The sequence below is a fragment of the Numenius arquata genome, chromosome 6 (genome assembly GCF_964106895.1).
Source record: "Numenius arquata chromosome 6, bNumArq3.hap1.1, whole genome shotgun sequence".
Classification (NCBI taxonomy): Eukaryota; Metazoa; Chordata; class Aves; order Charadriiformes; family Scolopacidae; genus Numenius; species Numenius arquata.
The window spans coordinates 29,947,716-29,964,771 of NC_133581.1; the positions used below are offsets into that span (position 1 = coordinate 29,947,716).

Here is a 17,056-nt window from a genome sequence, read left to right on the forward strand (position 1 = left end):
ACTCACAAGTGGACATAAGGGGACAAAATGCCAGGCTTTTGTCAGAGGCTATTTTCAGCGCGGTGATAGCGATGGCATTGCTCACATCTCTCATTCCCCTCCCCTCCCAGCTTTTATAGGGCCGACAGCGGTGGCCACTGCCCTTAAAGGACTGCCACAACCCCTCGCGTTCAAACCCTTCCAGCCCTAAGAAAACAGGGAGAAGCATCAAGTGACTCCGGTGAGTAGAATATATCGGGTTTTGCCAAGACTGTCTGATATAAGGGTATTATTATTATTATTTTTTCCAAACAGGTAGTAGGAACAGCTTATTACCTGACAAAAGAAAAAGGAGTAGGTAATAGTACAGAAACGCGAATCCCACCGAGCTGACAGCAGTATTTTAGGTTTGGAGTAGACAACTGATAAGAGAGATTCCTCTGGGCTTCTCAGCTTGTGTAGTAGCTACTGGTGTTACAGGAATGGGCTGCGGAGATCCTCGTTAATGAGCCACACATTTTGAGTACAGGCAAGACTGGGTAACAGAAGTTCCAGAGGCTTTAAAAAATTTTGCTAGAAAGCTACAGAATTGGGTTTTCCACAAACAGCTTGTCTTTGTACATACTCTTTTTAAAGCATAAAAATTTACGTGCTAGCATAATTTCTCAGATAAAAGTATGCTAGACATAAAAAAAACCAACCAAACAAAAAAAACCCCACCCACAAAACCTCACAAATATTTAATGTCAGTGACCAATTGTTTTTATATCAAATGAGAAGAGAACTTCTATGCAGACTCAACAGAAAATGGCTAGGTAAGAATGCAGGATGAAAAAATTAATACGTAGCATTAAAAGCCAGCACGATTGGCCAGGTCTTCAGAAAAGCTCCAATAATTTAAAAAAAAATAGTAATTATTTACTTTGAAAAGTTCGCTACCTAAAGATAATTTTTTTTTTCAAGGAGTAAAGCCTTGCACGTAGATAAAATAATTCTGTGCCTGATCTCAATCATCACATTTCACAATCGGTTACAGTTTGGCTTGGCACTTAAGAGCCTTAGTGCGCAGATAAGGATTTAGAGAAGGATCTCATGGGAGGAAAAGCGAAAGCTGATAGCCCAGGATTAGGTCTGGAAAAAGGGAGGGGTCATTTGTAAAGCAGGACGCAGTTTCCCACAGCAACGTGAATCAAACTGAACTCTGTGCGTGTATGTGCGGGGCTGGCTTGGTTTTTTTTTAAAAGTCTGTTTTATTCTAGATCCAGGGTATCTTATTTTTTGGAGTTGCAATCTTAAATTTCTGCAAAAGTGTGGATCGAGGAAGTTTTAAAAAAAAAAAACAAACACGGCATTACTATGCTAGAAAATAATAGATAACTGGGAAGGACACAGAGAAAGCAAAGGACTGTGGCACAAGAGTCTGGGGTTTTCTATCAGCTTTGCATATCATGTTCTTCACATTAAGTCACTTAAAATCTTTTGTTTCAAAAGGGCTCGTGTAACTTAGAGTGACCAGTGTCAATGAAAAAATCAATACTTACTTTCCCGCGTCAGTGTGGAAATTCCTGTCCCTCGATCTCCATGTGTTGGTTCACTGCAGAAATAAAAGAAAAATGCTGGACATCACAGAATCATAGAATGGTTAGAGTTGGAAGGGACCTTAAAGATCATCTAGTTCCAACCCCCCTGCCATGGGCAGGGACACCTCCCACTAGAGCAGGTTGCTCAAAGCCCCATCCAGCCTGGCCTTGAACACCTCCAGGGATGGGGCATCCACAGCTTCTCTGGGCAACCTGTTCCAGTGCTTCACCATCATGAGATCATTGTGGAGGCTAAATGTATGACAATAACTAATAAACTTAAAATTTACCCGTGTCCATAGTCCATCGAATGCATCAGAATATAAGAAATACGATGATAAGTACGTAACAATATTGCGTCTTTCATTACCTGATCTCACTCTTCAAACACAAACGTTTTCTCTGTTGTGAATCTGTTCTGCTGAGGGACGCCGCTTTCTGCAGTGGGATTGGACTTTGACAAAACCACCCTCAGGCCTTTTGAGATGGCGGGGCAGGAGTTGCGCTTTTCACTGTGGACGCATCCAGATAAAACACGACGTAGCGAGCGTTAGTTGCAGAGAAAGAGAGAAACCATAGCAGTGCTTCATTGCTGCTTTTATAAAGGATATAGCGTTATCCCCAGGGTGCTGGTGGGGCGGGCAACGCTAAGGACGGTGGAATGAGTCACTGGTGGTCACAGGACAGGTCAACAGCGGAGCTGTGATTAGATACCGAAATGAGGTCGCGTCTGCATCGGCATTTCCCACAGGCTTCAGCTGGGAAAAGAATTGCGAATGAAGCCTTGATACTTGCATTTCAGTTCAGGCAGTGATTTAATTTTATACTGTTTATTTATTAGGTAAGGAATCGGTCATCTTATACTTTTAACGAAGTCTAGACTGAACAGCTACTGGGACTCAGAGACACATCCCACCCATCTGTCCTGGTTCAGCATTCCCAGCAGCGGTCACCAAGACCGACATTTCCCGTTCTGTTTATCCCCTTTCAAAGCCATCCTGTAGCATGTGTGGCACCCTCAGACAATCCTCCCAGCCACACCACACGTGGCTTCAGGGCCAGTCCATTCAGAGTTGAGTTGGGCTCTTGACTATCAAAGGCAATAGCGTTTCGAAGGGAAAAACTTTATATTTATAGCAACGCAACACCAGAATCACTTTCAGCACCTTTTTCACCTGCCCCGCACTGCCTAGTGCTAGCGCCGCCTTCTACTCCTCTACACAACTTCATGGGGCCAGAACTGCATCCACTTCCCATTTAGATCAACAGATCTAAATATATTTTTGGATGATATTCTTATCAGTAGCACTCCGACCGGAGTGAGACGCTCTTGTGACAGTTGTGTGACATCCAGATTTGTACGGTATGACTAATAGCTCAACAGAAGACGGCTCATATTATTTTTTTATTTTTTTTTTTTCATGCCTGTGCAGAGCAGAGAAACACTTCAAAGGCTTCCCTGCTGGGAGGCAAGCCTATAGAGCAGAGTTACACGCTCTAAATAATGAGAAGCATGTATCCTTGGCTGCACATCTAACCCGTATGAATTCTACTCCCTACAGTAGCTTCGTTTCGAAAAGGAACGATACGAGCCGCTGGAGACTTATTAGAGCAAGACCAAGAACGCTCTGCCAGCTTAACAGTACCCTGAGTGCCCGCCAACGTGCCACCATATTCATACTCAAAAATTTCTCTCCGTCACGTGTTTAATACATTTAAGACTGGGCCCACTCTACTGCCCATGAGATCCCCAAAATATAACAAGCACCACATGGTTAGCAGTCACTGCAAGTTAACCAGATTTAGACAACAAAGTTCAGGGAATTTCAAGGGATTGAGATTCTGACACCCAATGAAATTAAGTGAATTAAGTCTTTGGGTATGACTTTTTTTCTCTGACAAATAGGAGACCAGGTTCCAGTGGCACATTGTAAGGATGGAGATTTATCCATCAGTATAATTTAGGTGAGTAGAAAACTATGAATGCCGTACACCCAGTGGAATTTACTTGCTCAGGGTACCACTGCGGCACATCCGCAGGGGTGGATGCCGCCGTTCAGCGTTCAGAGGGGTGAACAAAGCAAGGACCCCACGAGCAGGGACTTGCCCTGGTGCTTCACCCAGCCGCCAGGCCAGCAGACACCACGGCTTACACTGCCATTCTCACACCCCTTTTTACTGTGGCTCCTTTCTCCTACAGCTTCCCATCAGGCGATGCCAAAAAAACATGGAAAATGTGTGTGCATGCCCAGTCATGTTACTATACTTAGCATCAGGAGCAATGGTTCTTTTAAGAGCTCTAACCACAGCCCGTAACAGCACAAGGTTCACTATCAACCACTATCAGACTTTTTCAGAGATTATTTTTTTTGCCTTCAGCTAACGATGTAGCTAGAGCTACTTTCCAACAAGTATCCCGTTGCCACAGCCTGAAATGCTTGGTGTGCCTTTGAGGGGGAACCAAAGCAGCAGAAGCAGTTTTAGAGAGACTGGAGGTACAAACCGGTCTCCCCAGGGCTGCTCCAGCCGGGAATGGATCTGACTGGAAACTTGATTTGAAAGGGAAGATGGTGAACACAAAAAAAATTCTCGTTTTAATTTTCAAGAAAGTGTCACAAAACTGATTTTTATCTCCCATCGCTCTTCCTTCTGTTAAGATGTTTGAAGCATTAATCGAAGTATTTTTAAAAGAGAAAAAAAAATGGCACCAATACAAAAGTACTTTAAGAATAGGAGAAAATACAGAGTGGCGGAATGAGACAAGATTTTACCTATGTGAAAGATTTCTCTTTGTTCTTTTATCTCCCATTTAAAAGAAATTAAAAAAAATAAAATTAACAGTGCTGTCCAGTCAAGTCCTCACTGAGTAAGAAGGGACCAAATTCACAGTCTGCTCCTTTTGTGCAGTTATTTTTGTTTCTCCTGTCAGCTACATCAGATTTTTGCTTCTCACTTGTTATACTACAGATAAACAGAGTTAGAGGGAAGCTGAGTTTTCTCCTCCGTCTTGCACCGTTACTGTTTTCCGACTGTCAGAGCAGGTCGGCTGGTGAAAGGCCTTCCCAAGAGAACTGACAGGGTCTGAAAGAGATTAAGGATGCTGTGTCCGTATGACAGCAGAGGACGAGGCTGGTTGAGCTGGGGAGGTTGTTCAGCTGACTGTAAATCAGCCTCCCAAAGAGGAGAGGAGATGGGATCTTGCATGAGGATGACAGGTATGCTGTCTGCCACAGGTAACAGTCACAACAGTGAGTATGTAATTAAACAGGGTTAAGGATATATTAATAAGCGCGGTACTGAAGCGGAGATGTTTTGATATCATAGAATCATCTAGGTTGGAAAAGACCCTTGGAATCATCGAGTCCAACCACCTACCCTACTCTACAAAGTTCTTCCCTACACCATATCCCCCAACACCACATCTAAGCGACTCTTAAACTCATCCAAGGATGGTGACTCAACCACCTCCCTGGGCAGCCTCTTCCAGTGTCTGACCACTCTTTCTGTGAAGAATTTCTTCCTAATGTCCAGTCTAAACCTACCCTGTTGCAGCTTGAAGCCATTCCCTCTTGTTCTATCGCTATTTGCTTGTGAGAAGAGACCAGCACCAACCTTTCTACAATGTCCTTTCAAGTAGTTATAGAGAGTGATGAGGTCACCCCTCAGTCTCCTCTTCCTCAAACTGAACAGTCCCAGCTCCCTCAATCGTTCTTCGTACGATTTATTCTCCAGGCCCTTCACCAGCTTCGTTGTCTTTTATACCACCCCATGGTGTTGTGTAGGGTAGATGGTTGGACTCGATGATCCCAAGGGTCTCTTCCAACCTAGACGATTCTATGATTCTATGATTCTATGGTGTCTAGTGTTAGTAGCCAGAAAGAATTCCCTGCAGCTCCAGCCTAAGCTTGCGGTGCTGGCACGTAGAAATTGTTCGTTTCATTCCAAAAGTCAGAAGAGACAGTACAGAAGTCACTAAAATGGTGATAAACACAGGACATTAGTGTCCAATTGTTATGGTTTGAGAGAACCCATAACAATCTATTGTCGTTAGACAATTATTCTATCACCCGATGACCCCTCCCCACCCAGAAAGGGGAATCGGGGAACACAAAGAAACACAAGGGTTGAAATATAAATAATAGACTAAGACTAAATAATTAACAATAATACTAAAGAACCAGTATTAATCCCGATACTGATATAAGATATACAGGAATCATACTCAGCCAGTTCTCTCAGCAGGAAGCTGTGCACTCCCAGCAGGGACAGCAAATGTGGGACACTGGGAGCGCAATGGCTTCAGGAGGAAGGGAAGGCCTCAGGGCTCCGGCACCGGGACAAGGAGTTGTCTGGACCGCCGCCATCAAGGGAGAGAGAGAGCTACGCAGCAAACTTTTCTAATTTATATTGAATGTGACTTTCATGGTATGAAATAATTCTGTTGGCAGCCTGGGTCAAATGCCCAGGCCTTGCTCCTCCTTGTCCCTGGCAAGGCTCAAAAACACTAAAACCTTGAATCCCACAGAGCCTGGCTGGCTATAAAGTAAATATTTTCACAAATTCAGACACTAGAGTCTTCTAAAAGTGCAATTTTCCCCAGCATTAGAAGAAAAGCTAGTCCTGTGTCTCTCAACCCAGGACACCAATCTACAAACAGTAAAGTGTTAAGTCTAAAATGCCAGGTGTTTAAAAGACCAGCTATGCTACATCAGTGCTGTGATAAACTCCCCCCTCTCTCTCTCACTTGACTTCAGAAGAACATTCTCAGGTAGCGGGGCTGATTCACCCTTCAAAATCCTTTCCTTAGTTACAAGTGTCTCATGGTGAATTTAATCAAATACAAATAGCACAAGCAGGCTTCGAAAGAACTATAATAAGAAGGTGACTGCTTTTCCAAGAAGGAGAAGGAGGGTCTGCGCCAGGAGCTCGGAACAACCCGATAATACGATGGGCAGATGACAAGATGACGTCCCAGTCTTTCCAGAAACGATGACTCAAACAAGAAAACAAAAGGGCAAAGCATAGGTTGGAGTTGTTTCAGATGGGTGACAGCACAATCAGCAGGAAGGGCACTTACTGAGCCGGTCGAAGCTGGGCTCCTGGCTCCGACACTGCCCTCCGGCGTGACCTTGGGCAAGTCACTTCAACAGTAACTGGAATAGTAAGAACTACTCTTTTTTTTTTTTTTTTTAACCAGATTTTTAGATTTTTAAAACAACTCACAAAGAAAACCACAATCTTAAGCCCCTATCTTAAGAACCTACCTGTTATTACTTTAATAAGTAAATCTAGCAGCTGTTTCATGAGGAATTCAGAAAAGGAACAGACAACTTTTTCTATTAAAGCATTCTGTGAAATAACAACGTACTTTTGCTAAACTTCGAGGTGGAACTACCCAAGTGTGAATTGTATCAAAGGATTTCATACTGACACAGAAAATTGCCTTTATACATGTTACCAAGGAAGCTCATGTGGCACTGGATGAATGAGCACTTGCTTTGGAGAGGTATAAATAGTACTATATGCTGTCTCTGCTTAACAAAGAGTTTAGGTAGAATACTGTTCTGTAGAAAATTTAATGCCAAATACTATCCACACTTTTGCTTAAGCTCCAGTAAAGCTTCAAAGTGTTTATTAGCCTCCATTAAAATTTGCCTTGCAAAACCAGACCAACATATGCAAGGCAAAAATTGAGGGGAAAAGGCTACGCTGGTATACAGGGGAGGGAAGGATTGAAAGAAAATGACTATTTGCTGGAAAATAAAGCCTAGATCCACTTCTCCAGAAGAGGTTTTGAGTGATACTGGCACCTTCTTATTGGAACGCTTTACAATCATTTCACATTATCTACCATCACAACATACTGAGCTAAGGAGTATCCTTAGTTACAAAAGCGGGTGGCAGAGGATTTAGACTTTCCCTCTCCCCCCGAAGCACGGGGTTAGCACCTTCACTCATGGACAGGACACGTTCCTGCTGCCACCCAGGTATGTAGTATATGCTGCCTACCAGCCTGCCTCAAAACCCTGTTACACCAGCCACAGCTCACCCCAGCAAGGAAGGTCTCCCCAGGTCTCCCTTCCTCAGTAGGGCTACAGAAGTTGGGTGGACTCCAGCTGCCATCTCATCTCCCTGCTACCAGATAATCTACAAGCACTGTGGTGTAATTCACACCAGCAGATATTGGCTTGGGGCCACACTGCAATAGCAGTTGACTGGAGACGGGGGAGAAAAAAGAAAAAAATTAAAAAAAAAAAAAAATCAAACCGTTCTGTTTAAAACCATTCACTCTTCCTGTTGTATTTATTTATGTAATTTGATTTTTCTAGGCTACCCTGCAGATATAAGGATGCCGAACTGGGGAGGTGGAGCCAAATGTGGTGCTTGTGAAAAGACCGTGTACCACGCTGAGGAAATCCAGTGCAATGGAAGGAGTTTTCACAAGACGTGCTTCCTCTGCAGTAAGCTGGGCTATGCTATTTTAACTACACAATATTCCCGTAACTCTGTATAAATCTATTAAAGCTAGTAAATCTACTTTTGCATTAATTTGCATGCAATAAAGAACCTTCATAGTTTCCCCAGTTTAACATGCTTGCTACAGGACACTGACAGCAGGCTTCTAAACACCAACAGGACAGTAGAAGCAACCAGCATCAAACTGAATCTCATGGAGGGAAAGTTTTGTAAAGCTTACGCATCTCTGGGAAAGTTCAAAGCAGAGGGCAGTCCTGTGTTCATCACCCTACATACAGGAAAGCACAGCAAGACCGATTCTGCTCTGGCACCCTCTAGACACTTCAAGATGAAACCCGTTTCCCATCCTTTTAGAAACTGAGAGATGGAAAATGATCAAATCCATTTTCAGGAGCGTCAACCAGTTTTCTGAAATGCCAGTTTGCCACTCCATCGCAGCTCTTAATTATCAAGCCGAGTTTTCTAGCCCTTTACCCCAAGGAACCTGCCTCTCGGGCTCCTGGTTTTCCTTTTTCCAAACAGGCATTGGATGATTATTGTTTGGGACACAGAGTGCTGCAGAATCACAGCATCTAGGTCCATCTCCAAGAAACCTTACCTTCTGTCCCACAACATACCATATTACAGGTTTGTTTCAAGATAAAAAGTCTAGAAGAACTAAACAAACAACACTCAGAAATGTATCTTATTAGGAAATTATAGATTATTACTTTTATGGTGATTCCTAACATTAATTCAGGATAGCTGAAAGCCATTACCCTGGTGTCATCAAAGTCTCCCACCAACACCTACAAGTGCCTCAGTCTCCTCCTTCCCCGTATTTCATAGAGCCCCATTTCATTTACTCTTTTACTCCACGTGCCTCTGTAATATTTGGCACATAACTTCCAGGAATTTCGCTTTCTCTGTGGGTGAGGTAGCACTTGAAAAATCCGAGAGAAGGTATCAATTCAGCTTTCTTTGCCCTTTGTGGAGAGAGCAAACGATTTGGTAAGGACGAATAGTTTATTTTGCAAACAATGCTTGAGATTTAGTACCTTTGCAGCGTGAATTCCAGCATGACAGCTCAGAAGCCATTGAATCCAGTTTGTCACCCTCCTTTCCTGGATGGATAGAGCATTCTCCTTTGGAGGCACCAGACTGATGTTACATGCTTAGACGACACAGTACAGCGCTGTGCAGAGTCAGTCCACAAGACACACGGGAGTCATTTTTGGTTTTCCCCAGGTGCCCGGCAAGTGATGCCTAAAAGACCGAGTAAGAAAGAATTCCCTCAAAAGTTTTCAGTTAATTGACAACCTTCAGCCAATTCTTACAGGACGGTAAAAATCTCAGTTTTGAGAAAACTAGACACTTACCGCTTCCGTGTGCTGCCTGTAAGAATTAATACTAGATATCAGAGAAACTGTAGGGAGAAGGACATGAATGTAGTAATTATGAGAAGAAGTTTAATTTACACTTGTGCTTTATCAAATGCTAGAAAATGATACAGCAGAAGACAACAAATGTGTAGACTCTCCCATGTCTAATAAAAATAAACAGCTGCCCTAACAGGGCATAGTTAATAATATTTCTCTCCCACCTAATACTGGAACAAGTTTAAGCTTAATTCCTAGTATAACCGATTTATTTTTAGTGATTCATGATAACCAACACATATCCATTGGCTTGGCCAACTGTTTCTTTGGTTTGTTGTGGTTTGGGGTTGGTTTTGTTTTGGTTGGTTGGGGGGTTTTATTTTGTTTTATTTGCCCTTTGTAGTTGTAGGTCTGAACTGAAATATTAATAGGTTAGGTACTAAAAAAAGTAGAAATATGTTTAAGGTCAAAACCTAAAGATGCATCTAAGCCCAGTTGGCATACAAGAGGTATGTTAATTGGCTTTACTTTTCCCATGATTCACACACACTAATCAGCAGCTTGGGATGACTCAGTATCATGTATCATGTTCATCGGCTTTTCAATGAACCAATTACAGGATTTAATTTCTCAAGAGAAGAAAATCAACCCTCCCCGAGCTAATCTCAGGTATGGAAACAGTTAACCGTTTTAGCTGAGCTCTTATATATTGTTATATTAAATATATTTATTTTATATTTTACATTATATTTGACCAGACACACAAAACACACCAGTATTTTTTGACCAAAAAGTTCGATTTGGGCAAGATTATAAGCGATTCAAGCCAACCTGTTAACACAGTAAGAATCAGACAAGCTGAACTATAGATCACCCTCTCTCCACTCCATAGTTTTTCACTACAAACGTTAGGAGAGAGAAACTTCTTTCCAACAAACCCTCTTTCCCATGCAGATTGCCATTTACCTACCATGTTTTCTCTGTCAGCTTTTTCCTAAACGGCAGCTGTGATGGACATTTGGCAGGATCTCACACCATCAACCTGAAACCTCTTCGTGCCGGCTCGTGAACGGTATCTGCTGGCAGATGACAGGTCCCAAAGTTATTTCAACAATAGCCCTTCAAGGGCTTCTGCTCCATCTGTTGTGGTGAATTGATACTCTATCCCTAAGGTGCCAGAAATAGAAGCGCTTTATCTACTGCTAGAGTTTCCATCATCCCATAACTCCCTTGGCAAACATAATTATCACCTCAAAGCAGGAGAGACTGTAGCACGACCAAATCAGGTTCACGCATTTACAGAAGCCCCTCATTTTATTTCCATTAACTATAAAGGTCCTTGCAAATTATCTTCCCCTCTATGCAGAACAGTGTCAGACACCAATACAGGTTAGGCATGGACCTGCTGGAGACAAGTTCCGAAGAGAAAGATCTGGGGGTCCTGGTAGACAGAAAAATGACAATGAGCCAGCAATGTGCCCTTGTGGCCAAGAGGGCCAACGGAATCCTGGGCTGCATAGGGAAGAGTGTGGCCAGTAGGTCAAGGGAAGTCATTCTCCCCCTCTGCTCTGCACTGGTGAGGCCACAACTGGAATACTGCGTCCAGTTCTGGGCTCCCCAGTTCAAGAGAGACAGGGAACTACTGGAAAGAGTCCAGCGAAGGGCAACAAATATGATTCAAGGATTGGAGCATCTTCCTTATGAAGAAAGGCTGAGAGAGCTGGGGCTCTTTAGCCTGGAGAAGAGAAGGCTGAGGGGAGACCTTATCAATGCTTATAAGTATCTAAAGGGTGGATTGAAGGAGGATGGAGCCGGACTCTTTTCAGTGGTTGCCAGTGACAGGACGAGGGGCAACGGGCGCAAGTTGGAACATAGGAGGTTCCACTCAAATATGAGAAAAAACTTCTTTCCGGTGAGGGTGCCAGAGCCCTGGAACAGGCTGCCCAGGGAGGTTGTGGAGTCCCCTTCTCTGGAGATTTTCAAGACCCGCCTGGATGCAGTCCTGAATAACATGCTCTGACATGCTCTGGGCAATCCTGCTTCAGCAGGGGAGTTGGACTAGATGATCTCTACGGTCTCTTCCAACTCTAAAAAAAATTCAGTGAAATTCAGTGAAATTCAGAATTAAAGCTGCAGAGGTTCCAGCATCAGCTTAAGTTCTCTGATGTGGGTGAATTTTAGGTTCACAGCAGGACAGTTAAAACAAACATGGGGAAAAAGGGGACTGATCAAACACTTGGCTAGCTCTCCTAAAGCTTGAACTTCCAGCCACTTTCAGTACTGTGTATTTCACAGGTTTCTGATGCTTACGTGGTCTAAGCAACTTTATTTTCCAAGCTATCAGCAGCCCGTGCATGACTGGGATGCCCTCTGTGGGGCACGCGCTGGTTCAAGGGAAGTTGGAGAAAACAGTTTTCTACTTTATTTTTTCCACCCCTCTTTCAACCACTGTTGACACAGTGTACAATTAGTAAGAAGTGTTGAAACTTTAACTTTTAAGCATACTAGAAAACCCCTGATTTTTTTTTTCTATAGGCACTCCAAACTGCAAGCTTCATCCCCTCTCGGTGAGGTGGGGGGCAGTCTCACACCGAGTTCTTCAAGCTTAGAATCATAGAATAGGTTGGGTTGGAAGGGACCGTAAAGATCACCGAGTTCCAACCCCCTGCCATGGGCAGGGACACCTTCACTAGAGCAGGTTACTCAAAACCCCATCCAGCTTGGTCTTGAACACCTGCAGGGATGGGGCATCCACAACTTCCCTGGGCAACCTGTTCCAGTGCCTCACCATCCTCACAGTAAAGAATTTCTTCCTAATATCTAATCTAAATCTCCCCTCTTCTGGTTTAAGACCATTACGCCTTGTCCTATCCCTCCACTCCCTGATAAAGAGTCCCTCCCCATCCCTCCTGTAGGCCCCCTTTAGGTACTGGAAGGCTGCTATAAGGTATCCCAGTACCTAAAGGGGGCCTACAGGAGGGATGGGGAGGGACTCTTCATGAGGGAGTAGAGGGATAGGACAAGGCGTAATGGGTAAACAGCACCAAGATGAGGACTGTAGCTACTATTATTTTTTTCCCCATTCATTATTGTCCAGTTTCCATGCATAAGCAGCAAGGGGATCCACTGGACAGGTAACAGTATTTGGCCTCTGAGCACTGACCAGATCTCAGATGAGCAGAGAACTAAGCAAAGAGTAATATGGCTTCCACGGCCACTTGATGAGAATGATGATATGTGAGACCAGCCCCAGCGACGCGGATACTTGCTCACTGAGATCGCCAAACAAGCAGCCATTAGCACTCATCACCTTTTGGTCCTTCCAAGTTGAGGCCAGGGTTAAAAGTAGTGCCGTAGAGGATATAACCTGTATTCTGTTATGAACGTCAGGCATTCCCATGGCACATCCTCTCCTAAGGTGGTTGTTCCAAAATACTCTTGCCGTCCTGGAGGAAGTTTAACAGAGCCGAGGCTATCAGTCGTTTGGGAACATTGCTTCGCCATGCACTAGATGAATAAAAAAATGTATCCTGCTTGACTCTGTCTGGACATGGTACATCTGTTATATCATAGAATCATAGAATGGTTAGAGTTGGAAGGGACCTAAAAGAAACACATCACATTAAAATAGCATGGGCTGCGATGAGAAAGCCACCACAGACCCAGACTGACTACCTTGAAAGGTGCAGATGCACAGAAGAATCAACACTGCTGCAACCTCCTCTTTTTTTTTTTTTTCCAGGTTTGGGAGTGTAGGGCGACAATCTCAAATCCATCTTAAGCTTCACAGATCTAGACAAATTGCCTCGACAAGCCCATGATTTTCCTCGGGTTAGAGTATTACTTCAGAGTGGCAAAAGAAAAGCGCACGCACAACCACTTTAGCAACAACCCAGTGAAGTTCTATAATGGCTACAGGCTAACACCCTCCTTTCCCCGTATTTTTCAAGATAAACAAAACCAAACCAAACCAAACCAAACCAAAACCCCAAAACCCACTAATTGTAATTATTCTGAGCCACACAAATTCAAAATTGAAAACGCAAATGTTTATACACGCCTTTCTCTTCCCGTTTTCAGTGGCTTGCAGGAAAGCTCTGGACAGTACCACAGTAGCAGCTCACGAATCTGAAATCTACTGCAAAACTTGTTACGGGAGAAAATACGGCCCCAAAGGTGTTGGCTTCGGACAAGGGGCAGGATGTCTCAGCACTGACACTGGTGACCACCTGGGCTTGAATCTGCAACAGTGAGTCAAATCGCGCTGACAGCACCTTTTTTTTAATGGTACTACCTGTCACTTAGCGGGGTATTTTAGATGCTTTATTCTGTTTCCATAACAACATCCAGCCTAAATAGCACAGCAGACTTTCCTACAACCTTTCCTTCAGTGGACACAGTAATTTACCGGTTTTTAATGGCATTCAGTCTCTTTACGCATTCTTTAAAAATTATCTCCTCCTTCAATGGGCAATTCTTCTGCAGAAACAGCATTTATATGCCACCACAGACATAAATATTCACTGCAATTGTAATTTGCCATCAGTAGCACTGTGGTAAAGTCACATTCACCACAGAACACGAGAACATTTTATTTTTTTCCTGTCAGAGGCTAAAATACAGTTAGGTTGTACTGTTAAGAGAAATAATCACACTACCACATACTGTTAACTCCTCTCAATGGGGGAAAATAACGTTTCTAAATCCTCCCTGTGGCTCGAATAACACTTACACACACACCGAGAATATGTTTGAACAAAGGAATTCTAATGGGATACCATCTTCCAAAAGACTCAGCTGTACATAATTATCTCTGACAGCACATTTTTGTAGTATTTTTCTACAATTCTCAAAGCTGCACATTTCCAAATCAATGATGCTTTCTTCTGGTATTACTATAAGGAAACCAATTAACCAATATGCTGTGCAGGAAATAAAAGCTTAAATAATGTATTTAACTGTAGCTCCTTGTAAGATATGAATCCATTACGGGCAGAGTTCTGCAGCGGAAACCATCATGTCCTGGAGATTTAATGACCTGTTGCAGCCCAACAATCCGATAATTCAAAAGTCATTCTGTGAAAAGCTTTAAGCAAGCACACAAAGACACAAAGCACAAAGTCCAGAAATACAAAGCAAAGCTACTTTTCTGATGTGCTTTTGACCCGAGGCCAGCTAAGAACGCCAGTTCCCTGTCCGAACGGTACAGCCCCTAACGAACCCGCTGCATGCAAAACCTGATCTTTATTTTCCAGCCATTGAGTACCAGCGGATAGCCAGTTACAAAGAACAGAGAGGTCTTTTGCTTGTATTTCCCCCTCTTGCTTTTCAATAAAACGAAATTCTTTTTTACTTTCACTTTTCATTAATCTTACCTGCTCGGGGCTGCTGTCAGCTCCGTGTTCTCAGCCCAAAACAGGTAACATCAGTCATTACGGTATCAGCTGTTCAATCACACAACACAGAATTCAATAGAATACTGTCATTTTCTCTCTTTTCCCCTTCATTTGCATATCTAAGACCAGTAATTGATTTTTTTTTTCATCCCTTACCAAAAAATCATGAAATTGCATTTCTAGAAGGAAGATAACCTTTTAAGCAGTAATTTTTAAACACTGAAAACTTTTGTTTTAGGGGCTCACCAAAGCCTGCTCGCCCTTCTACACCAACTAATCCTTCAAAGTTTGCCAAAATGATGGTAGATGTGGATAAATGTCCCCGTTGTGGCAAATCAGTGTATGCTGCAGAGAAGATCATGGGAGGAGGAAAAGTAAGTAGTTACTACAGCACTAGAAACCGAGCACGCTCTTATAACAGTGATAAACGACAGCGAATATGTCCTTGATCCTTTAAATTTTTACTCATAATCTCGATGAAGAAAACATGAGGATGAATTAGCAAACTGCCAGAGACACCGGTGTTCTTTTGGATATAAAAGTGCTTTTCATAAGCTGCCTTCAACTTCTTGCATCTTGTTGATCTCTGGGCATATTTATAATTTAAACATTTATTTGTAGTGGCAATTGCAGATATACTAAGTAGAAAAACAGAAGTCTCACAGGCTAGCTAGCCCTCTGCTCTAGGAACTCTCACTAGAATGTTATTTCTGCACATCAAAGTGGCCAAGATAAGAGTAGTATCTATAGCTCTGTGCTTTTTAGTGGACCTCCACTAATAACAGAGTCACTAGGTAAGATATTGATATGGGATAATAAAGTAATTGAAAAAAAAGACTTACCTAGAATGACTGAAAATAGAAGCCACAGGACCAACAAAACGATTTTAACCTTTTTACACCATAAAAAGCAATAGTTCTGTGTTTCTTGTATCTGTGCACTTTCTGTAATATACGATGAATTGCCTTAATTTCCTCAGCCTTGGCATAAGACGTGCTTCCGCTGTGCTATTTGTGGAAAGAGTTTAGAATCTACCAATGTTACAGACAAAGATGGAGAGCTCTACTGTAAAGGTAAGAATTGCAATGAGCTGAACAGGGTTACTGAGTCAATCTAAAGTCACTCTTTTTAAACCTAGCATTGCCATCATGATTCACCTTGTTGCATGCTTAACAACTTCAGGACATTTCATTTTATCTTTTTTAACAAGTTTCTGAAAGCAAAGCAGAGAGCTATGGCAACACTGCAGTTGCATCTTCTACTATTAACGTTTAGATTTTAAAGTTGTAATTTTTCTACAAATACGGCATCCTCTAAGATCTGTCCCTGGGCAAACACTGGCCATACCTGCTGGGCTGCCTCTTGTAGCTGCGTAATCTCTTTCACTCACAGAAACCAAACCAAACAAGCCCCAAACCACAAAGATACAGATTTTTAATGGTCATCTGTTTAAGGTCATGGTCCTAACAGGACTATAACTATATAACAGGACTAAAGATACTTCCACTATATTGGCAGCATGAATGTGTTATCTGTACTAAATTACACATCCAGATGTTCTCAAATCAAGAAAATTCAAAGACTTCACTTGACTCTTAGAAATAGCTTAAAGAGGAAACACGCAAAGTTTTTACATCCTAGGCTAAACTTTACAGAGAATCCTAAGGAATAATACTTAAGTTCTGTGACTTTGGGTGCCGTCTGACAACTAAAAGCGATGGCGTTAGCATATTTGGAGAAATATGCTGACCATTTACTACTTCCTTAGCAGAGCTGTGATAAGTAACTATGCACACACTGACCAATACAGAGTTAGAATGGAATGGTTTAAACTTCCGTCAATAGTTTCTGGACTATGCTCTGGTTCTTTTAACCTCCTTTGAAAATTTCTGACGTACTACTCAGTCTGTATTACCCATACAGACCAAGTTTTACTGAGTATTTTCAGACAGGACAGTAGCTTTAATGAAAATATTACTCAGATCTTAAATACAGGCAGTTCCTTATTTTATTTCTTTTTTTGAGAAGATCGGATGTGACTTGCTTAATTTAAATACATGATTCCAGTTTGACTATTAGAACCTGTAGCCACTTCTGGGAAAGGCACTATTTCAGATTTCCTTCCTTTTATTAAATTTGGAAGTAATATTAAAAGCAAAAAGTCATTTACCTCAATATGAAAACATTCATTGCCCAGAGAAGCTGTGGATGCCCCATCCCTGGAGGTGTTCAAGGCCAGGGCTTTGAGCAACCTGGTCAAGTGGGA

The 17,056-nt window shown here is 42.5% G+C and overlaps 1 protein-coding gene across 4 annotated transcripts in view; it reads left to right on the forward strand.

The window, feature by feature from the left end:
• The window catches only part of CSRP3 (cysteine and glycine rich protein 3), a 19,237-nt gene continuing 2,181 nt past the window's right edge, over positions 1 to 17,056 (forward strand). Inside the window, exons 1-6 of one of the 4 annotated variants that reach the window (XM_074148967.1) lie at positions 140 to 220; positions 3,466 to 3,524; positions 7,889 to 8,020; positions 13,475 to 13,643; positions 15,029 to 15,164; positions 15,770 to 15,863. In XM_074148967.1, coding sequence (XP_074005068.1) covers positions 7,909 to 8,020; positions 13,475 to 13,643; positions 15,029 to 15,164; positions 15,770 to 15,863 — 511 coding nt within the window. In that variant the 5' untranslated portion in view covers positions 140 to 220; positions 3,466 to 3,524; positions 7,889 to 7,908. Of the gene's footprint in view, positions 221 to 3,465; positions 3,525 to 4,526; positions 4,775 to 7,888; positions 8,021 to 13,474; positions 13,644 to 15,028; positions 15,165 to 15,769; positions 15,864 to 17,056 lie in introns of those variants that run through there. The other 3 variants (XM_074148966.1, XM_074148965.1, XM_074148969.1) reach the window with 3 other exon arrangements.